Source organism: Phodopus roborovskii, unplaced genomic scaffold (genome assembly GCF_943737965.1).
Source record: "Phodopus roborovskii unplaced genomic scaffold, PHOROB, whole genome shotgun sequence".
In the NCBI taxonomy this organism is placed as follows: domain Eukaryota; kingdom Metazoa; phylum Chordata; class Mammalia; order Rodentia; family Cricetidae; genus Phodopus; species Phodopus roborovskii.
In genome coordinates, this window is record NW_026126434.1 from 14,460,732 (window position 1) to 14,484,808 (window position 24,077).

Below are 24,077 nucleotides of genomic sequence, written 5' to 3' on the forward strand. Positions count from 1 at the left end.
GCCTGATGTTCCAGTTCTCTCTGGTGTGACCGTGCTGGGATAAAGCAGAGCTTGCAGCCACAGGCTGTGACTGGGAACTCTGCAACTCATTGTGTGGCCCTGTCAAGTTTGTTTTGTTTCCGTAGTTGATCACTGTCCCAGCTTGAGGCTAGCCTTTGCTGCTGGAATATGTAGTTCTCCCTTGACATCTATGGGTATTGAGTAGAAAAAAAGGAGTAGCCCAAGTTGGCTACCTTGCAGTTTGCTTAGATTTAACTTGATTTGTGTCCATCACCATTTAGCTTCATGTGTTATGACACCCATTTTACCCAGGCAAGGTTCAGCAACTCATTTTACATTAGTTGCTTATGCCTGGCACAAGATCCATTGAGATTGAAGCTAACTCCTTGCCAGGAGGAAAATGTACTGAAGACTAAATTTTACATGTGAGCTTTGTACTGGATATAATTTCCCAAAATGTCCTCAACTCCATATGGGTGTTTGTTTTCTTTTTACAGTCTCTCCCTCCCCTGCCCTATTTGAAACATGTTCTTTTTCTGAGACCTGGGTCTGACATTTTGGGTAAGCCTGGCTGACCAGGAAGCCTCCATCTCTTATCTCCCCAACACTGAGATTATAGACCCTGCCCTACCACTTAGCTTTTTATGAAGAGATTTATATAGGGCTTGCTGTCAGGTCCTCATGCTTGCCTAGCAACTTGACCAACAGAACTATCTCCCCATTGCCTTGAGCAATGATTACATTTCACCCCTTTCTTTTTGGTTGGCTATATTGTTCCTCATTTAAGGAAATATCTTACTGTGTCCATTTCCTGTGTAAAGTGATTATAGGGATTATCTAGGTTACAAGCTGGAGACCTGGCTCAGTGTTTAAAAAAAGCCTGCTCTACAATCATGGGAACTAGGGTTCACATCACCCCAGCACCATGTAAGTAGTGGGGTGCCCCTATAAATAAATAACTCTGAGGGGTAAAGATGGGGTCACTTGAGGCTGTTGGTCTCTAGGGACTAGGGAGGTGGCTCAAAGGTTAAGAGCACATGCTGCTTTTGCAGAGGATTCAAGTTCGATTCCCAGAATCCACATAGATGACACGCAACCACCTTTAACTCTAGCTCCAGGGGATTTTACACTACATGTGTACCTGCACTTACATAATAAACACATAATCCAAAGAAATCTTGAACATGTTCAGGTAGCAACCCTGCCTCAAAGGAATTATCAGAGAGCAATAAAGGAGGACATCTATCGACCTTTTCTGGCTTAGGCAAACATGGGCATGCATGTGTGCACATTAAAGGAGAAAATGAATTAACTAAATGTGTAGAGGCATAAAGGTCAGGGGGCTTTTTATTAAAATGAACCTGCATATATATGGTAGTCATTGCCCTCATACCTCTATATGGGTACTATTTCTTGACTAATGAATGTATATGTCCACTTCTTTGCTGCCATGTATTCTGAGATTGCATCATAACACCCCTTTGTTATGAAACACAGGCTTAAGTGTATCTAGTTTAGATCTTGGGGGGAGCACCCTTAAATACCTGGCTTGATGAGTTTATACAATATGCAGATATAGATGCAGCCTGCTGCTTGGTTGCTGGGCCAGGTATGAAGAGGGAAAGAATTTAGCCACCATTCTATAGTTATTTAGTCCACTTTACTATGCATTGGGATAGCACAGGCCAAATAGGATATAAAGCCATGTGTGTTGCTTATCTTATGTAAGATTTAGAAGTTGACTAATTTGCAAGAGTTAGGACACAATTACATGAGTGTCCCTTGAAGCCATCTGAGTGAACAGTAATCAGAGTGCTGTGGCTCCCAGTCCATTGAGTTAAGTCCAGACTGGCCTTGAACTCTCTGTGCTGACTAGGCTGACCCTAAACTAGTAATTTTTCTGCTTCTGTGTCCCTATTTGGGGGGCAGGTAGGCTTGTACTACTATACTAGGTTTATGTGGTGCTGGAGCCCAAGGCATATTAGGTTTCATGCTGAGCATACACCCTAACAACATAGATCCCATGCCTACTGAACCATCTTGCTGCCCCTGAACTTATTATTCTCCCTCTCCTCCTCTCTCTCTCTCACACACCCCTACCCCAACCTGATTCCCCACCCATCTTGAGATTCAACTGAGACAGCAAGACTTGAAAGTCCAGGTTGCTGGGCAGTGGTGGCACATATCTTTAGTCCCATCTTGGAGGCAGAGGCAGATCTGAGTTGAACCAACATGGTCTACAAAGTGAGTTCCAGGATAGCCACGGCTACACAGAGAAATGCTGTCTCACACTCCCACCCCCCAAAAAGGTTCAGGTCAGTGGTCAGAAAGATAAATGACTTAATGGTTAGGTCCCCCCCCCCCCTCCCAAAGTCCCAGGGTTTACTTCCCAGCATCCACAATGGTGGTTCACAACCTTTTATAACTCCAGTTCCAGGGGACCTAACACCCTCTTCTGGTTTCTATGAGCATCACGGATACAAGTGGTGCAGACAAAATGCCCATGTACATATACAAAAACAAAAGTCAAAGCCTTCGGGTCCAGGTGCTTCACATTTCTTTTTAAAAATTGTATCTTATTTGTGTGTGTGGTCAGAGGATAGTTTGTACTAATTGGTTGTCTTGGGTCCTGAGGAACAATGTCGGGCTGGAATTAGTGCCTTTACCCTCTGAGCCATCTCACCAGTCCCCACTTTTATTTTACACTTCTTTTATCTTAAACTTTTAAAATTGGGTTTCTATATCTGTTCTAAGCTAGGCAAGCAAGACTGTGGGTACAGTAGAAAGCTCACCTAACATACAAGGCCCTGAATCCTACCCCAAGATTGCTTGTTAGAAGATACAAAATTACTTTCTTACTGTTATTGTCCACCAGATGGCACTACTGATCATCCATAGTTTCTAAAGGGAAGAACTGAAACAACTGCTGGTGCTACTAACTTCCTGTGATCACCAATTACGGTGACAGGTATTATGATAGGGTCATCCTTCACCCCAACCATCCAGAAGAGTGGTTCTCAACCTGTGGGCCATGACCCCTTTAGGGGTGATTTACAAACAGACAAAATTACTTATCATCAATGTGACAATTTTATAACAGGGACAGGGAGGTCACAATATGAGGAACTATTGAAAAGTCTCATCATCATTAGGGAGGTTGAAAACCACTGTTCTAGAATGATTTTAGTAACCTATAGTCTTGAAGGCATAGATGGCCCAGGCACACACTGTGCCACACCCTTCCTAGTAGCATTCAACTTAATCATTAAAATACTTATGCTAGCAACTACCCACAAAAGGCCACCATCATTCTGGAAGGTGCTCAATGTGCAAGCATGGGCACTTGAGTAAAAAGCCAGGCATGGTAGCAAGGGCCTATAATCCCAGTGCTGAGGGAAGTATACAGGAAGAGCTCAAGAGCTCAGGGCCAGCCAAGCCAGCTTATGTGGTGAGCTCCAGCTTCAGTCAGAGGTCTGGACTCCAAAGATAGATGGAGGGAGGCTGAGGAAGAAAGACGCCTGATGTTGGCCTGTTTGCATAGGACATGCACACACTTTATGCTTTCTGAAAAAAATGACTATTTCGCCAGAAATCTGAGGCCAACTGGTTTTCCTTTTCATTCAGTAACCCACTTTTGACACCAATGTATGTGGGTTTTCCACTCACCTAATTTTCTGGTAGAAACTACTCAATCAGATGTCCCTCAATTTCCTTCAGTTCTGACACTTACCTGTATGTGGATCCCACAAGTGTCTACCTTGGGTCAAATGCAAGACCAGGTTTGACTTCTGCTTGCCAACTTGAGGTTAGTCCTTGGTCCCACTTTGGATTACTTTGCTAGAATAGGCCAGGTGGACAAAACCCATTTGATAATAATAAAACTCAGGAGGTGCTGAGGGATGTAAGAGTGGCATACCTCTTTATACACACACACTCAGAGCACAGGCTCCAACACGGAACCAAGCAGTGTGCACAAGAGCTTCAACAAAGGAGAGGAAAAGGTCTAAGAAAGAGTGATGGGAAGGGAGAGAAGGAGCAGAAGTGATGGGAAGTACTCACTTTGTTCAAAACAAAACTTTCCCTTCTTGCCCTGTGTGAGGCAAGCTCTCTGTAAAGAGGGGGTTGAGATCACAAGCTTGAGACCATCATGAACTGTTTACTCATAGCTGGGCCTTGTGGGAAGAAAAGGCAGGAATACAGGGAGAAGCCACTGAGTGCCTAGTTAACCACCAGCCATATTCAACAAGGGTATGAAACACAATTACTTTATTGATTTCTTACAATCAAATACTGCTAACTAGCATTACTTTCACACATGCATCATTCAGAACAAAGGAGAGCTCCTCAGTATTTTCAAATGATGCATCATATAACACAAAGTTAGAACTTAAAATGCACCCTGATTAATTATGTAAACTGGTAATTTTTTAAAAAGCATAACTAATAATTTGGTTCCTTTCTTCATAAAATGGAAATTTAAATATTTCTCCTGATAGTCTTGAGGTTATCATTATGTTATGAGTAGTGCAAACTGTGGCACATACAGTTCCATCTGGAAGGGTGTATCGTACACACCGTATCTCAACAAACAAAATGTGCATAAAATGCATACAGTCAATGCATGATAGAAAGCATGTTCCAAATACAAGCGAGCCTTTCAGGCCACCATATTTAGCTTTTGCATTATCATTTATGGCATTATAGATTAATTACACGTGACATACTTTTACACATTTAACCCTGAAGATAAGAAAAATAACTGTTTGAAAAATTATTCCAGGTAGCCATTTGGTTTGTATCATAAGAAAGCAAACCTCCATCCAAGAGTTGAGTGTCTGCCAAGTCAGAATTATGAGCTTTAGTCGTAAGATAAGTGATGTTTCACAGTGACTTTCCCAGGTCCTGGCATGGCCTCTTCTCTCACAGTAGACCAGATGAAGGAGCGTTTCTGGGATTCCCCTGGGGTGTGGCTTTCCCTTTGTATTCTTTTTCTGGATTAACTGTCAGCAGCCTCTCCAATGGCCTTCCATTTTAATCATTCATGAATCCTTTCAGAATGTCCTCAGAGAGCTCCATAAGAGGAAGTTCTGGAGATGGGAAATCCAGAGGAGGAAGATTGGGTATTGGAATGTCCTTGGCTTTCCCAGTATTGGCGGCAAACTTCTGCCAGGTTGAAGAGGCTGTGGCAGTTTCTGAGTGTGGTGGCAAGCTCCACAGTTCTGACTTCTCTACAAAGTCAGCATCAACGTCCAGCTCCTTCCCTGAGCCTTTCAGAAGTCTGGCCTTCTCAGCCTTTAGTTGTTTATTTTCTTTCCTTAACCTTTCATTCTCAGCCACAAGGAATTCCACATGCCTCTTCAAATCTGCAATTTTGGTTGCCTGCTCCTCTATAATTGTTTTATCATCTTTTGGGGCTTTGCTTCCAATACACGGTTCTGTTGGCTCATTCTTTTGCTGAAGTAAATATAGCAGTGTGTCTGGATCCCTGTCAAAGACCCCTTGAACCTCTGGGAGGCGCTTCTCTGTGGAAGGGATGTATGTTTGAGAAAGTAGAGGGTTCTGGCCCTCTATGTCCTCAGAGGGCCTGTGAGATGCCTGCAGGTGGGGCATTCCGTCCCTGTCTGTGCTGTGCTGCGCTTTCAACCGCTCTTCACGTTTGGCCCTCTTCCATCTCTCCTGGATGAGGAGAAGCTGTTTCATGTGGCTGTCCCGTTGCAGTTCCAGTGATAAGTGAGCCTGTGACACAGAAGAAAATGACAATGTACAGAACTTAAGAGTTAGAAAGGTCACAGACTTAAGTGCCTCAACGCTTGCTTGAGTGAATGTGGAATCTTTAGGAGGTGTGGTCTATGTCTGTGGCTTACCTGTGGTGGGCCTTGAGGTTCATAGCCAGTTTCTGCTTCTGCTTCCTGATCCATAGAGATTAACAAACCAAGTCATAGGCTGTCACTGTGGGCTGAGTTCCAAGTGTCATGCCTTCCCTACCATGATAGACTGTATCCCCTTCATCTTTGGTCTTCCAATGCACTGGATATCTGAAAAGCTTGATACACACTATATGACAGCCATCACAAGTTCTACACTATTAGCTGTAGATTGGTTCAGTCTGAGCAAAGTGGTTTTACTCTGTCCACGCTACAGTTTACAGGAACTAAGTCTGTAGTGCAGTCCAACCCTCTCAGGCATTTTCGTTATATAATCAAGAAATTGTCCCTACAGCTAGGGTGTAGTTCAGTGGGCTGGCGTTCAATAGCATGTAAAGACCCAGGCTTGCCCCTAGGCCACTGGGGGAAAAAAAAATGAAAAACTGGCTAAAATTTTCTTTAAAAGACATTTAATTTTATGCATTATATGTACATGTAGGTAAGAAGAGGTTAGATCCCCTGGAACTGGAGACACAGACTTAACAATCTGAAGCCCTGACATGACTCACTTGGGATCCTGACTAGGGTGTTACTATGGACAGCACAGGGGCAGGGGCTGGGTGGTCTCTGGAGGCAGAAGAGCAATCCCAAGCTGTAAATAACTGGGAGGTCAAAGCTGCAGTAGCTAGCTAATTTTTGCACACACCAACATTCATACTTGGACCAGAGGAAGGCGGCTTTGCCAGTTCTGAAACAGATTCAGGTGGGGAACAGTTTTGCCAACTTCCCATGGGTCTGAAGCTATGGTCTTTGTCATGATTGTGCCCAAGTAAATAATATGCATTCATCACTCTGGGATTCCTTTGTTAAGTACAAACTGCCATGTGGGTGATGGGAACCAAACTCATATCCTCTGTAGAGTAGCCAGCTCTCCAGTCCCAAGATGGTATAGGCCTTCCTGAAAATATTACGACAATATATAGTCATCCTGAAACAGATCTCAAAGTCCAGGAATCTTCTAAGTATTCAAGAAACAAACAGGAGCAGACCACTTCCTGTTGTCTGCCATCAAGATGTAGGAATCCTAACTCCCTCTCCACCACCATGTTTGCCTGCGGGATGACAATGGACTAAATCCCTGAAACTGTGAGCCACCCCAGTTAAATGTTTTCCTTCATGAAAGTTGCCGTGGTCATGGTATCTCTTCATAGGAACAGAAACCCTGATTAAGACAGAACTGACCTGAGGTCCTGCTACCCATGAGGCACCTCTCCAGCCTGAGAATGGATCTTAACGTTTGTGCACTGGGGAAGAAGCTAGAGTCTAAACCAGTTTGTCAGGCAAAGGAAAGGACATATGGATGGCAAGGAAGTCCTAGGTGATAACTGAAGAACGAATGAGCTACATGAACAAAGGGCATGTGCTTAGCCTTGGAAGCCAGCTTTCTGCCCCTGGCTTCCAGTGGAACAAAGCTGGAGGTTAAATTCAGAAAATGGCTGTTAAGGTCCAAGGGCTCCACTGGGCATGGAGAAGCCTTTAGTTCTGAGAGGCCAGCCTGGTCTACAGAACAAGTTCCAGGATAGCTAGAGCTACACAAAGACCCTATCTCAAGAAAAGAAAAAGGGGGCTGAAGAGATGGCTTAGCGATTGGGAGCACTGACTGCTCTTCCAGAGGTCGTGAGTTCAATTCCCAGCAAACCACATGGGGGCTCACAACCATCTGTCATGAGATCTGGTGCCCTCTTCTAAGGCAGGCCGAACACTGTATATATAATAAATAAATAAATCTTTAAGAAAAAGAAAAGAAACAAACAGGAGAGTATTCAGATTTAAAGTGCCTTTGACAAAAAAAGTATTGTCCATCTGGTTCCCCTGGGCCATTCCTGCTTCCTCAATATGAGCCAGTATCAAAAGCCAGTGTGGCATTAGGAAAGGTCTCATGTGCTGTAAAGAAAACTCCTGGCAGCCTGAGACCTGTAAGTAACAACAGGAAAGCATGGCTGCAAGGCCCACGGCAGCTCATACAGTTTTAATTTCCTTCCTAAAATACACCTGCATGTTTTTTGAGTGTTTTGAGAAAGGTACAAAACTTAAGTTTTACACAGTTCAAATCTCCACAAGAAAATCTTTAAAAAGCATTTTATTTTTCAGTTGAGCATGGTAGCACACACCTTTAATCTAAACACCAAGGAGACAGAGGGGATGGATCTCAGATTTCAAGGCTACCCTGCTCTACATAGTGTGCTCCAGGCCAGAAAGGACTATATAGTGAGACCCTGATCTCAAAAAAAAAAAAAAAAAAAAAAAAAAGAAAGAAAGAAAAAGAAAGAAAGAAAGAAAGAAAGAAAGAAAGGGAAAGGAAAGAAAGAAAGACGAAAAATCAAAAGATTTTTTTGTTTTGAGGGAGGAGCACAGTGCCAATGGGGGCCAGAAGGAACCAATTGTACTTGGGTTCTCTGAACTGCTGAGCCAGCTCTCCAGCGCCCCCAAGACATTTCGGCAAATTCTATTAGCATGTCTCACCTGCTCAGACTGTGTCAACTTCATGGCTTCAGAGAGATAAGCTGGTTAAAAAAAAAAAAAAAAAAAAAAAGTCAGCAAATTAATATGAGCATTATTATTTTGTAATTTTTAGGCTAATAATGGAAATGTTTATTCAACAATACAGAACTTGTTCTTCTAAGCAATTGTGCTAAAAAGGCAAGTTTGAAAATAGTATTAACTTCTCCCAAAAGAATGTCACTGATAAATAAGCATTTCCTAACCTATCTTAAAATTTGGGGGCTTTAAAACCTCTAAGTTGAGCAGGCTGGGGACCTAGCCATAGCAGAGTGCTTGTTTGCCTACCACAAACCTGTATCCAACAATGCAGAACAAAAAGATTTGTAGATTTTATCACAAAGGAACTGAAGATTAATTAGAAAAACTATTCATAAGGAATCAAAATTAAGTAGGAATTTACTTGTGCTCACCAAAAATATCAGCAGATGTTTATGAGTGTTCATTTGAAAATCTGCACCGCATTGTGAGAACTCTTCTTGTCAGTTGTTTCTGAGCTATACCAACAGCCCACCACTAGTTAGGTACTTAAGAACCCTAAGCCAGACACTGTGGCACATGTAATGCCTGCATTTGGGAGGTTGATATAGGAGGATCATAAGTTCAAAACCAACATAAGCTATACAGACTGTCTAAACAACAACAAAACACTTAGAATATAATACACACTGTGCAAGTTGTTGAGGACAGAATAATACTATTTATGAAGTCAGTCAAACTTTTCTTTAATCTTGATCAAATTCTAGGTGACAACAGGCAATGCTGAGATCCTTACATTTTTCTCTTTGGGCTAAGAGAAGGGTGAGAAGATTTGGATGTATCTTTGTTTAAAGTAGGGCCTCAGAGGCTGAGGTTAAGAGCACTGGCTGTTCAACCCAGAAGACTCAGGTTTGATTCCCAGCATCTATGTTGGCTCACAACTGTATCCCCAATCTCAAGGGATCCAATGCCCTTTTCTGGGATAAACAATGCACAGGTATATACATTCAAGCAAAACACCCACAAAATGAATAAATAAAAGAAATTTTTTTTTTAAAAAATATAGTCTCATGATGTAGCCCAGGCTGCCTTCAAACTCAACAAAACTCCTGACTCAGCTCCCTGAGTGCTCGGATTTAAGCCATCTAGATTTTTCCAGTTGTATGAATGACAATTTTCTTTTTTCCTACCATTATAGAAATGTAAAATTTCTGGGCAGACCCCACCTCCCCAGACCCAGAGTAGTACTCTGAGATAAAGGTATTTACAGGTCCATGGTAGATCTTGAAAGTTCCTGAAAGCTAGAGGTTTCCTTTTGGTGTCGATGAGAGGGCAACTTGTGGGAGTTGGTTCTCTCCTTCCGCTGTGTGGGTTCCAGGAACTAAACTCAAGTCACCATGCTTGGTGGCAAGCGCCTTACTTGCTCATGCTGTCTTTTCCTTTGTCAAAGTTGATTTTCTAGAGCTGTCAACAGGGCACAACAGCTGAAGGAGGCCCTTGTAACACAAGCCTGATACCTGAGTTTGATGCCTGGATCCCACTCCCCAAAAGTTGTCATCTAATCTCCAAACATACACTATGGCACATGTGCACCCCCTCCCCCCTACACACACCATACCACACACACAAAATAAATAATAGTTAAATTTTCTCAAGACATTTGTCACAACAATGCAAACAATGCAGAAAAGTAGAAGCAGGAAGTCAGGTCATTGTTGTGACTGCCTGATTATATTGCTCAGAGGTCACTGGTACTGATCTACAAAAGCCTGCAAGTGTGGAGAAGGTAGGCTAGCAAAGGCAGCTTGAAAGGCTATATGCAGAGCTTAATAGGCAATTTTGGTGAGAACACAGCAACTAGAATGCTGACCACAATGCAGGAAAAAAAAATGGCCAGGCTCAGGAGGTTTCAGACAAAAATGTAACCCTGACTAATACAGAACCAAGAGCAAGTTCTATAATACTCAGGAACTCGAAATTCATTTATGAATTACACTTACAGTCCTTTCCCGTTTTAGCTTTCATGGTTTTCCTCATCTACTTGTTTTTAGCTTCTGCATTCTGCTATATGTTCCTCTGTAAGGTATTTTATAGTCTTTCTGTAATAATCAGAATAAAATAACAGTATTACTAATAATGGATCAAGCTCTCACTCACTGTAAACTTTTTGAAAACTCTGATCTTTACACCAATTTCCCTTTATAGATATTACAACTCTGCTATCTGGTCTTAATCCAAATACTTTAGTGTTTTGTTTTTTAATTCCACTACTTAAAATTTCCTGTCTGCTAGGTTTTACAAATCCCGAGATTCAAATTAGATATTTTCTTCTCCAGGAAAAAAAATGAACTATCTATCTTTGCTCCAGTCATACTGGCCAGGCTTATACATTTCTCTTCAACTCTTCCTGGATCTTTATTCCTGTCCTGAGTCTGTCAAACTGTATTCTATTTCTTTCCCTTTTGCTCATCTGTTTGCAAACCTGTTGTGACATTCTATCCTTAATATTGCTTGACTACACCATGGAATTTTCTTGGGACATTGCTCTCATATTTTCTGTATACATTTATCTCCTCTGAACTACATTTTGCTTTAAACCACCTGCCTTAACGATTAGAACAGCTTTCACAAAACCAAGTTTAAAAACAACTGGGCAATGCTGACCTTAGCAGAGCCCTGAAATTGAATATAACATGATAAGATATCTACAGTGCAAAAGAATTCAGCAAGGACCACACTATCACGTTAGAGATTCCCCACAATAAAGTCTTTCAATTGAGACCAAAAGGGGGGGGGGGGGGAGAGAGAAGGTACTTTAAAAGTAAAGAGGCCTAGGCAGTGGTGGTGCTCACCTTTAGTCCTGGCACTTAGGAGGCAGAGGCAGGTGGATCTCTGTGAGTTTGAGGCCAGCCTGGTCTATAGAGCTAGTTCCAGGACAGCCTCCAAAACAATACAGAAAAACCCTGTCCCGAAAAACAAAACAAAACAAAACCAACAAAAAAAGGGACCCAGTTCTGGTTCCCAGCACCCCACATAGGGTTGTTACTCTAAACCCAAGGGATCCAACGTCCCCTCACCTCCATAAGCACCTGCACAAATTCATGACACATAAACAGGTAGGCATGCACATACACATAAACATAAAATAAGTATTATTTTAAAACTTAAAAAAGAGAAATTGAGTGCACAGCCATGCATTTCTCCACAAAATAATTTTGATGATTTTTTAAGACTGAATTATATGAAAGGAATATCTCAAAAATTGTTTTCTCACACAATATATTTTGATCATATTCTTTCCCTTCCCAACTCCTCCCAGATCTTTCCACCTTCCTATTCACCCAACTTTTCTCACTCTCAAAGAAAAAGAAAATAAAAACAAACAAAAACCAGTAAGACAAAAACTATCAAAACATAATCGAAATATTCACCCCCACCCAAAAAAACATGAGGACTACTTTTTGCTGGCCAGTTCCTCCTGGGCATGAGGACCTGTAGTATGCGTGACAGTCCTAGAGACACTCTACTGAAGAAGATGTATCTCCCCTCCCTAGCAGCTATCAACCTCAATTAGCTTCTTGGTTAGGGGTGGGGCTTGTTACTTCCTTTTCTCAGTGCTAGGGTTTTCTGGTTTGAATCTAGACAGGTTTTATGCATGCTGTCAGTCTCTGTAAGTTCATATGTCCATCAGTCCTATTGTGTTCAGAAAAATTCTAACAACACTGGCAATGACTTCTTCTAATTATAGCATGAGGCTAATATTTAAAATAGAGGTTAAGTAAACAGTAAGAACCACCCCTCAAACCTGCTTACTTATTTGCAAGTTCTCTACCACTGAGCCACATTGCCTAATCCCACAAAGTTGTTTAAGTCTTCAAAGACAAAAGAACTTAGGGGTGATTTTGTTTCTCTCTTTCAGGTTCTTCAGCAAAGACTGCAATTAAGTGTACAACCTACAATGATTCACTCCATTTTAACCTTTGACACACACAGGAAATCTAATTTACTCTGAATAACGAACGGGTGCTCTCATCCACGTCACGGTTTCCATAAACATGGTGCGCTATCACAGGAGCTTATTATATAAATCAAGAATCTAGTTAACAGCTGGCTAAAGAGAGATTTAAAGACCATCAGCTTCATGTTGTGGAAAAAAGCACTAAACATAAAAATACTCAGAATATTATGAGGTGCCTAGTTACATACTCAAGACCTATAGCAGACACATGGGCACACATCAATGGCACAGCCAGCCCTTGTTGGTGTCTTCTTAGGAAAGAGACTGGCTATAAAGCCATGGCTGGTGATCAATTTTGTGATGTTCCCGCCTCTCACCAAAGTGTGAGAATTATAGGCGTGAGTCACTCACTAACTGCAACTAAACGAGCCCTTCAGGAGGATGAGGCAGGAGGAGTGCTCAAGGCTGGGAAGTAACCTGGGCTATGTATAATGAGTACTGAGCCACCAAGGGCTAAATAAGCAAGATCCTGAATCAAAAAATATTTTTTCTCTCTCTCTTGATAATTACTTACAGGCACAACATACCAAACAAAGCAGTGCCCACTGTGACTTTGTAAAATAACATTCCTTTCCCTGCCAGGAAAGATTTCTGCTCTCATCAGAGAGAAGGAAAATTGCTTCCTAGCAGAAAGACTGCAGTGCTTGCTCTAGAACAGACATGACACTCATTCTCAATGGAAAACAAGGTACTCAGATCTATTTATGAGGCTAACTCAGAAATTTGGATCTCTGGTAAAAAAAAAAAAAAAAAAAAAAAAAACCCATACATGCTAAGTATGTACTTACACTAAGCTCTATCTCTCGCCCCAGAGAGCCAATAACTAAATGACAGTTAGCAGGAGTAGCTACAGTTAGTCAGTCAGTCTGTCTGTCTGTCTAAGTCACAGGTAAATGACAAGTACTATCTATCTATCTTAGTCACAGGTACATGACAAGTACCAATAACAAAGTATTCTTGTTTTTGTTTGTTTGTTTTGTGGCAGGATTTCACTTGGCAGTCTAGGATGGCCTCCAACTCATAGAAATTCTCCCGGCCTCAGTCTGCCAACAGCTCTATCTAGTATTTATTAAGAAAAATCCTTACCTGTAGCCTTTTTGTGACAAGAAATCGCTTCTTCGTATTTCCCAGCAGCTAACAAACGGTCTGCTCGTCGGCTCTGTTGGTGAGCCTAGAAGACAAAAATTCTGAGTTACTCCAAATTATAAAACAAGACTTTGACTTTTAAAAAACAGTCTTTTATCTGGGTAGTGGTGGTGCACACCTTTAATCTCAGCACTGGAGAAGCAGAGGCAGGTGCATCTCTGTGAGTTCCAGGACAACCAGGGTTGTCACACAGAGAAACCCTGTCTTGAAAAACAAAAGACAAACAAAAACCCCAAAACAAACAAATCATTTTTTTTTTAACTAAACAAACGATGCTATGCAAGGAGCCAAGCCTAGAACCATATCATGATAGGAACTGGCAACTCCTCTCTATCTATAACCCTCTGCAGTTACCAGGTTCTAACTGTTAAGTGATCTCACTGCTCAAAGTAACCAAAAAAGGTATAATCCCAGGTATTACTCAAATCATGCATTTTCTTGATATTTAACTAGTTATTTCAAAAAGACATTTTATAGGTATTTTCAATAGTCTATATAGTCTAAAGACATTAACCAGGAAATGTATCATGAAAAGTTCAAGCTTAGAGATGTTCATTCTTCCCCTTAAACACTAAAGTTAGTACTTATTTTAAAATTTTAAAAAATATACAGTTGAGGGATTTTGATACTAATGTTTAATATTAATATTTCATGTACAATTCATCAAAAAAGGGCAAACTTAAGAGCTTCTAAAAAGCAAAGGGCTTATATATCCTACTGTAAAGTATATAGATTAAATAGTGCTGCCCTTCTTCTATGGATAGGTTTCCCTAAGCCTCCATCCAGCTATGGAGCCATATGTCTGTAATGCTGGCTCTCAGGAGCAGCAGGAGGAGCAAAGCCATCTCCTAACTCAGGTTAGCCTAACCAACACAGCAAGACCATACCATAATAGACCAAAGACCAGAAGGTATAGTCAGTGGTAAAATACATATATCCAGCATGGCAAGGCATGGCAATGCCCAGAATGGCAATTAAACAAACAAATAAGTAAATAAACCCTCCAAAGGCTGGAGACAGACATAGCTCAGGATGGAGCACCTGGCTAGCACTTATGAGGCTGTTAGATCACAAACTGTAAGCAACAACTAAAGAGCTTGGATATACATTATTTCCCTTACAGCTTTGTCAACCTGTTTCCTTCTCTTACATAACAAGGCCAGTTACTTACATTAAAATTATAACATTTAGATAGGAGGGAAAAAGAAAGAGCAATAGAAGGTGGAAGAGAATGCAGTCAGCACACATGGTGGAACAGTCTTCTAGCCAGTATGGTCTTCCCTCCCTTAACAAGCCTGAAGATGACTTAGGAAAGTCTCTTTTAAAAAGAGAAAAAGAGGTCTTGGGCAGGTGTACGCATGTGATAGCAGCGCTCAGGAGTAAAGGAAGAGAACTGAGTGGGATCTTTGCTCAAACAAAAAGACATGCATGCAAGCATGTGTGGTGGCTGTGGCAGTTAGTCGTTTTTAAATTAACTTAACACAGTTTGGTTATCTGAGAGGAGGGAACAGCAACTGAGAACATGCCCTCATCAGAGTGGCCTGTAGGCCAGTCTATGATTGATGTGGAAGGGCCCAATACACAATTGGCATGGTTACCACTGGGCAGGAGGTCTCAGGTTAAGAAAGCAGGGCAGAGCAAGCCATGGGGAGCAACCAAGTAAGGAGCATTCATTCTTCCATGGCTTCTGCTTCAGTCTTGAGTTCCTGTTCTGACTTCCCTGGATGATGGACTACAAGTTGCTAATTCAAATAAACCCTTTCTTTTCTACACTGATTTTGGACATTGTCTTAATTACTATTCTATTGCTGCAAAAAGGTAACTATGACCAGGGCAACTCTTATAAAAGAAAGCATTGAGGGCTGGCTTATAGTTTCAGAGAGTTAGTCCGTGATCATCACAGTAGGGAAGCAGGCAGTCATGGTGCTGGTCAATAGCTGGGAACTTTACATCCTGACCCACAGGCAGCAAGCAAAGAGACTGGGCCTAGTGTGGGCTTTTGAAATATCACAGCACACCCCCAGAGACACCTCCTTCAACAATGCCACACCCACTTCAATAGGACCACACCTCCTAATCCTTTTGTATAAATACTCGAATCTATGGAGGGCCATTATCAATTCAAACCACCACATTCATGGTGTTTATCATAGCAAAGATGAAGATAGAAAACAGTACTTCTGCTTGTATTTCCCCTACTTCTATTTTTGTAAAGAAGAAACAAACTGTTTTTAAAGACAAGATCATCCCTTCCCATTGTTTCTGAGAGCTTTTAGTCTTCAAATAGCAATTATGCAAACTTTGCCCGAAATCTCAGATCATGAATAGGATTTTAAAATAACAGGTTAATTTTAACCATGAAGGCTTGGACTGAGCAATAAGTATGTTCTGAACACCTAGAAATTTTCTAGTATCCAGATAAAACATTTGGGATAGGGCAGATATTTTTAAAAAAGGATCCCTTGCCTGTCCTGGAAATTCCCGTTCTCTTGCCTCTAACTCCTCCTTCATGCTGGGAATATAAATGTACACTGCCATTCTCAGATGAAAGGGCAAATCTTTTTTTTTTTTTTTTTATTAACTTTCTTTTTATTTGCTCTTTGTGTCTTTCATTTCCTGTCCCTGCATTATCAACCCTCTGTCCTTGCAGCAACCACCCCAAGATAAAATAAAATTTAAGAAAAAAGAAAGAAAAAGGAGAGGAATGGAGTCATGAAAGCTGCAGTATGACACAGTGGACATACAATCAACCCTTGTATCCATATATCTTTATTTGCAAGTATTCATTGCAAAGAGTCTGGTCTGGTTTGAGGCCTTTGGTTTTTGCTACTATGCTGGGCCCTCACTGAACTCCTCTGATGCCCTGTGTTTCAGAAATCCTGCAGTTTTGGGTCTACTGAACAGGTCCCTTCATGTGCTCCAGCAGATCACAGATGGGGTGGATGTTGGGGTGGGCCAACCCATAACCCTGGGTCTGGGTCTGAGTAGTTGCAGAGTTGGTCAGCCCGCCAGCGCCAGCTCTTCCCGTCCTGGCTAGTTGACCCTTTGCATTGAGCAAAGGGTGGGGCAAGTTCTCCTGTTTTCATGTCCTTGGGGTTGGACACCTGTCCCACACCTATATACCTTCAGGACCAGCTCTACTGTGCTGCCCAGATGTGGTATAGGGGCCACTCTCCCCAGTGCTGCAGCATAAGGAGCAGGTAGAGCAACCCTTCTCTCAGGACCTCAGCAGGACCAACTCTTCCACCTGCCTCATGCATCAGTGGGAGTGGGGATCTCTCTCCAGTACATGCCACCACAAGACAACTGATCAATGGAGACAGCTCTTCCATGATCACAACTTAAGGCCTGGCTTACCTGCACCTCTGTCAACATGACTGGTTCTATTGTGCTGATCAGGAGAGCAGGGCCTGCTCTCCAGAGTGTTACATCTGGTGGAGGGCAGAGAAGGATCTCCCACCCTTCTGACCTCAGGGCTAAGCTCCCATCAGAGCAGATCTTTTGAGAACACTTATAAACAACAAAAGCTGGCAGATTATCTGCAATGAACAGTGGTATTCAATCAAGGTCTTAGGCAGTAAGAAACAGAAAAGTGATTGAAGGTGTCATATGCAGGTGCCTTCACCTTTTTTGAGCTCTAAAATATTAAAAAGCCCACATCTTTTTTTTTTTTATTAAGATTTATTATGTATAGAGTTTCTGCCTGCATGTATGGCTGCAGGCCAGATGACACCAGATCTCATTGTAAACCACCATCTGATTGCTGGGAATCTGAACTCGGGGTCTTTGGAAGAGCAGCCAGTGAGTGCTCTTAACCTCTGAGCCATCTCTCCAGTCCCAAAATCCACACCTTTTCTTCACTAAAGAAAACTTGTCTGAAACCCCATGCATGGCGTCCTCATAACAAGGACAACACAGCACAGACTCAATCTACACCAAGAGCCAAGGGACTCTAGCATTTAGTTCTTTTTCTCACTCTAAACCAGCTAAATCATTCCAATCTGCAGGGGCTACTTCCTCGCTCATTAATACAATTTGAACCAGATCACTGTTTAAGTTGTAAAGAGAATTCAAACCATTTGGGCATCTGGTTAAAATACAGATTTTCAGCCTGTAGTCTTATAGCAGGGTTTGCAAATCTGCTGAGGAGAGGCTATGGCCCAAGCTCACAGACAAGAAATCAGATGAGCCAGGTGGTGGCACTTGCCTTTAATCCAGCACTAGGGAGGCAGAGGCAGACGATCTGTGAGTTCGAGACCAGCCTGGTCTACAAAGCAAGTTCCAGGACAGCACAGGCCTGAAGAAAGTGAACCAGCCCAAAGCCTATCAAGGGACTCCTACTCTGAAGTTCCAGGCTCCACAGGCTCTCAGACACTGCACACTGCTCTTCCTACCCCTTTCTCTGGCAGCCACCTCTTTGGGCTTAAGCTAACAGAAGTTTCCAACTAAAACCAACAAAAACCCTAGCAACTACAATTCTGTTACTAAGTGAATGAATTTAGTCAAGGACTTTTTACTTCTCCAGGCTGCTTTAAAACGCAAGTTCAAGGCCACCTTTCTCAGCACAGTGGTGCTTGCCTGTTAGTGCCACCATTGAGAAGGCAAAGCAAGGCAGAGCTGTGTCAGCTAAAGACCAGCCTGGTATACAAAGCAAGTTTCAGGGCACAGACAAATCTTGTCTCAACACAAAAAAAAAAAAAAAAAAAAAAAAAAAAAAATCCTCCAAGGTTATAATAACAGTATCTCCTGTATCTTTCAATTTATTAATTTTTGATCTGGAGGAAGTGCTCTATCAAGAGGAAAAGAAAACACCATGCAAATATCAGAAAGAATAGTCTTCAACTGGGAGCAAAGAGGACACATTTATCCTTATGCCCACCCCAGTTCACCAGTCTCCCACTAACAAGTATCAAGAGTCAACCCTTTGTCTAAACCACAGACCAGCTAAACTGAAGGTAACTAATTGCTCCAGTGAACTGGAGGCCCTCATTTCAACTCTGAAGACCAACTTTCCCCTTGTGCTACTTTGTTGAGAAGCTTTTTCCTTCCATTGGTTTCTAGTTGAGCTTGTTGTTGTTTTCCAAAACTGTTATCACCTGCTGTGTAGAAAGTGAGAATCTAGTATAGGATCTTTCAAATTACAGGATGTAACCCATTAAAGGTTATGAAACAATTTGGTGAATTCTGATAGTATTAAGAAAAAATTCAGAGGCTAGAGAGATGGCTAAGCAGTAACACTGGTTACTGTTCCAGAGGACTTATGCTTGATTCCAGAGTCTACATGGTGGCTCAATAAGGTCTGAAACTCCACTTCCCAGGGACCCAATGACCTCTTCTGGCCCAAGTGCACGTGGTACACAAACATACACAAAGGCAACACACATACACACAAACAGTGTGTTTGTGCATCACCCAACTGTAAGTATTACATCACTTCATATACAGCAAAAAGTTAGTTTGGCTTTATTTCGAGTGAAATGTGACTCGTCCAAGATATATTCCATAATACGGCAGCTTGGCAGTAAGTACACACATAAAGGATTTCTCAGTGCAGAACACAGGTAAAGCAGATGGGTAAATAATGCCCTAATACAAAGCTAAATGATTTATTTTAGATTCTGGCTTTCAAACTCAACTTATTCTGCATTTCAATGTCATAATCTATAAAACTGGTAGAACATCTCATCTACCTATTAAGGCAAGAGAAATAACGAATTCCTACCATTTACTAATTGTTGACTATAAATTAGCACTCCATTACCACCACTCCCCACCCACACCCAGGGTACTACCAAATAAGTCCAACCGTGCCTATGGCACAGGATTTATTTTCCTTATGTTATTTTCAGGGCAACACAAAAGAGATTAAAACAGCCTCTTTTTTCTTTTTCTTTCTTTCTTTTTTTTTTTTTTTGCCTCTTTTTTCTTTAAAGCTTTTAATTCTAATATGACTAGCTAGCATGGGAAGTTCCAAAGACTTCAGCTATATTAAAGGTGGCTATTCCTTAGCCCATGATATGAATCTTTCCCTTGTATGAGATGCCTGAAAGCATTAATCACTTCAGGCAAAATTAGAACGAATCACTCCAGAAGGAAGTTATATTTTTCAACAAACACTCCCAGCACTCTTAAGCCTGAACAGAGAGAAACAGGTGTGAGTGAAGGATGAACACATAAAAAGCCAAACAACAAAGCAAGTGTGGTTGTGCAGTCACATGGGCATCGTCTGCTGCAGCCTAGGCAAGCAAAGCATAAACAAGTCATGTGTACTAAGATCTGACATCACTACCAAGTTGGCAGGAGGAGGAATTATCTCATGGAAGTTTTGACGATCATTTGCTACCAGACAAAAGCCAAAATTTAATGCACGGAAAGAAATACCTAACACACTCTTAGTGATTTCATAAGTTACAATTTTTTTCCATATTAAAAATTAATAAGCTGCGTGTGGTGGAGCAGGCTTGTCAGCATACACTCAGGAAACTGAGGCAGGAGGATCACAAGTTTGAAGCTAGCCTGAACTACACATGGTGGCCTGGTCTTATGACCCTACCTTAAAAAAGCAAATAGCACAAAGGAAAAAACGTGATAGAACATGGTTATATGAGTTCAATGCCCAAACCCACATGGTGAACTGACACACTCCCGAGTTAACCTAATTTCCACACATGTGAAATGCACAAATACACAAACCCAGGTCTTCTACAGCTCTCTAACTGGCTTACCACTGCTACTTTGCAACACACTTCATCCAAGTAAACATCCAGTTGTTTTATCTTTCAGTAAATAGCCAGGCTGGACCATCAGAAATCTTCAAAATCTCAAATAGCTTAAGAATTCAAGCTGCCACATTTCTGAAGTTTGTCACATTAATTTTGAGAGTGAATAAATTGTGCTAGCCTCCTTATTTACTCAACGGCCTGGACTTCCGGCATTTAGAAAGCCAAAGCAGGATGGTCCAGCGCTTAAGAACAGCCTAGGGTGAGTCCTGAAGCTAGTATGGCTCAAACAAATGGTAGATAAATAAAAGTACTGTTGCCATCATTTACCTACTTTTTCTGAAACCGAGCACTTGGGTGTCCCACCTACCACTGAAGTTCAGTTTCAGTCCTCTTTTAAGCCACCACACACTAGTGGAATAGTTAGCTAGGGTCATGCTACACCCTGTGGCCAAATAAAGTGAAACTACCTGGAATGGGACCAGTGGTCGTTTGCAAGGGCACTTGAACTTTGAAGCATTTTGTAAACAGCTGGCTACAACCTAATAATACTCCTGTGGAGTTTCGTATTGAGCCATCCACGCTTCACTGCAAACTATAGTGACTACTCAAATTCTCTTAGAAACGAGAGGTGCAAGGTATTCCCTGACTTTCAAAGACTCATCAATGTAAGCCAATCATTCTTTTCTTTTTTTTTTAAGACAGATTTTTTTCTGTGTAGCTTTGTAGAACAGCTGGTCTTGAACTCAAGAGATCCGCCTGCCTCTGTCTCCCTAGCACTGGGATTAAAGGTGTGCTTCACCATCACCTGCCTAGGCTAATCATTCTTAAGTGTAAACAATTTAGGCAGAGCCTAACTTAGTAAACTCCGGGATAGGCTCTTCAGGGCTGCTAACCTGCCAGATGGTCACTCTCAGGCATTCAAGCTCGACAACTCCAAATCTCATTAAGTGAAATGTCAAGGGCTTACAGCCTCATTATTAACAGCGGCTAAGTCCTCCGACGTTCTACCTATAAAGCACAGCTCCATATGCCTTTTATTTATGTTTAATCCTCACAAGAAACCTGAAGGAAACAAGGTGAAAATTTTTGCTTAAGATCTCTATTAGATGACTAAGACAGAGTTCAAATCCAAGCAGATTTCTGACTCCAGGGATCTGTACTCTCAAACCACAGGCTCTGGCTTCTCTGCACAGCACAAACCAGGCTCTTCCAAGCCAGCAGGGCTGAGTTCCAAAGGGAGAAATCAATCCTCCGCGGTCCTGTTCCCAACCCCACCATATCACAAACCACCTACAAACTTGGGACTTCCAAGTTCCAGTCTGCCACGCTAAGAAATCGGACTTCTGCCCCTAAATTACGTGACCCTTTCCCAGCAAACCCAAAGATGCCCTGTGACTACTCTGGGAAAAACAAACACAGCAACAACAACAACAAAGCAGCAACAAAACCACCTCTATGGCAGATCTGGGGTTTTGTGGGATTGTTTGGGCGGGGGCAGGAGGGGGTTCCTTTTTGCCTAAAACAATAAGGACCTGGCTCCCTGTGCTTTTTTCTCCTGAGAAAGGCGAACATCACATCTCTGGTACTTTAACGAGGCCTGGAGCAATGGTGCTGGGCTGCGGGGAGGGACTGCTTCCTATCCAGCTGTTTCGAAGGGGCCTCCGTTGGCGCAGCTGTGAGGGTAGCCGGGAGATGGGGGAGGTGAGAGGTGCGGCCCGGACACCCCGACTTTAACCGCGGCCTGCAGGCGGCTACGTGGCGCTGGGAAACGGTCCCAGGCGGGCAGAAGCGACGGGCCCCGAGGGAGAGGCCCGGACCCCGGGGGTCGAGGTTCCCCTCAGCTCACGGTTCCCCCCTTCAATCCGGGTTGTCCCCCAGCCCGCGTCCCCCCTCGTCCTACCCGTCCCTCCACAGCCCGCGACCACTCACAAGGTTGAGGGGTCCTTCCATCACTTCCATAGACCCCGGGGTGAGCGGCAGCCCGAGGCGGAGCGGCGGCGCCTGGGCACATGGAGGGGCAGCGAAGGCAAGGGACGCGGCGGCTGGCGGGAGGCTCCTCACGGTACCCGGAGCCGGCAGTGAGAGCCCAAGAGCGACGGCCGCGCCACTTCCGCCTCCGACGTTGCGCCGCGGGGCCGTTCTACGTCATCGCGCACCGCGTCGTAACGTCACGCGCCGGTGCAGGGGCGGGGGCTCCGGGTGAGAATGAGGACGGGGAGGTGGGTGGGGCTAGAGGCGGGGCATCAGCTAACTGACGCGAGCCGCCCTCTCCTCGCGAGAGAGGGGAGGGGCGGGGGTGGAGTCTAGGCTCTTGACCTGGCCATCGCATCACGTGAGGAGCTGGGTCTGAATAGTAGTTAATATGGTTTCTGCACACTGAATAGTAGTAGTTAATATGGTTTCTGCACAGCTGATGTTTCTGCCTAACTTCCGGCAGGCTTTCTCAGATCCCCTTTTCTCACCTCCACCCCCTCCTTTTCTGTTTCTGTTCTATTGATTTTTTTCAAGAAGCAAATTGTCATGCTCCAGGTGTTCACACTTTCACCACCTGAGAAAGAGTCTGTATGTAAACCCATACCTTGAACATGTGTCAGTCCTTGTACGTCAGCCTCCTGGGTACTGTGAGTAAAAGAAGGTGCCACCATATCTCCACTCCACCTTGGGGATTGACGGTAAGTGACCCCAGGCTAAAACAAGGAGTTTAAAAAAAAAAAAAAAAAGAAAAAAAGCAGATTACAACGGTTCTTCAACATCTATGTACTAAATCCCTGTGCTGTTCTTTTTGTTCCAGAATCCACTTACAAGGGAAGGGGGGTGATGGAAAGGAGCTGAAAGAGAATACAGTCGGAAGAAGGAAAGAGGGCCTATCTGGTGATTTTACAGTACCAGATTCTGCAAAGAGAAAAATCAAAGAACTGCATGAAAGTACTGTATGGGATAGCAAACAGACCTGCCTTCAAGTTCCTGACTCATCTCTCAATGATGGATTGCAACCTGGAATTGTCAACCAAATAAACCTTCCTCCAGGATATTGCTTTTTTGGTCAAGCTATTTTATCACAGCAACTACAACCGTGGCATAGAAAAGCATTTGACTCTTCCAGGATGATAAAACTGAGAAGCAGAACTTGTTAAAATAAATAATAGTCAAGAGTAGTGAATCTCTGTCACCGCATTGTTCACTCCACAATGACCAGCTGGCCCATGAACATGGTCAGTAACTCTAGAACAAACCAGCAGCTGGACAAGGAGTGTGTGGTGCATTCAAGTATATGCTTACAAGCACCTTTTTCCACATCAGAGAGAAAAAGGTGTCCAAACCTTGGCCATGATCATCATGTCCACCAGTTCTCACTGGCTATGAGGACATACTGTGGGTGGCCAGAATGGTAACTCTTCAAAGACCTGAGAGCTGTCCAGACTCATCTACAGAGAATGCCCATTCATTCTCAGGATACAAACAAAGGTCACTGCAATTCTGGGACCATTCCAGCTGTGAACATAGCAGAACATGCCTACTACTGAACAAATAAGCAAGGCCCATTTGCTGCTTGGCCTAGAGATTTTTGAGAGAGCTGGACTTACAAAGCTTCCCCAGGAAAATGCAGTCCCTGTAACAAAGCTCAGCCCTGAGTGGTTCATTCCTGATGCTTTCCAGAGTGTACCACAAGTCTCACTTTCAGAGATTCTTTAGATTGTAGCCACTCTAGTTGCACACACAATATTGATTTTCTTCAGCATGAAGGTAGTGCAGTCTTACACTGCACACTGTGAGGAATTCTTATCTATT

At 42.8% G+C, this 24,077-nt stretch overlaps 1 protein-coding gene across 2 annotated transcripts; it reads right to left on the minus strand.

Annotated features, from left to right (window-relative positions):
- Positions 1-4,249: 4,249 nt before the first annotated feature.
- Nrbf2 (nuclear receptor binding factor 2) lies at positions 4,250-22,360 on the minus strand. Of its 2 annotated transcripts, XM_051186844.1 has the most exons (5): positions 22,218-22,272; positions 13,507-13,591; positions 10,403-10,501; positions 8,388-8,428; positions 4,250-5,736 (listed from the first exon to the last, which is right to left on the minus strand). In XM_051186844.1, the coding sequence occupies exons 3-5, from the start codon at positions 10,437-10,439 to the stop codon at positions 5,032-5,034; spliced, it is 783 nt and encodes a 260-aa protein (XP_051042801.1). In that variant the 5' UTR covers positions 10,440-10,501; positions 13,507-13,591; positions 22,218-22,272; the 3' UTR covers positions 4,250-5,031. The 2 variants fall into 2 exon arrangements, with proteins under 2 accessions (XP_051042801.1, XP_051042800.1); XM_051186843.1 differs by lacking the exon at positions 10,403-10,501 and having other exon boundaries at positions 22,218-22,360.
- Positions 22,361-24,077: the final 1,717 nt, after the last annotated feature.

Coding starts and splice junctions, on each gene's coding strand:
- Nrbf2 (XM_051186843.1), bottom strand. CDS start 22,247: ATGGAAGTGATGGAAGGACCCCTCAACCTT. Junction 13,592..22,217: donor TGGAAGGACCCCTCAACCTT/GTGAGTGGTCGC, acceptor TTTGTCTTCTAG/GCTCACCAACAGAGCCGACG. Junction 8,429..13,506: donor TTGTCACAAAAAGGCTACAG/GTAAGGATTTTT, acceptor TTTTTTAACCAG/CTTATCTCTCTGAAGCCATG.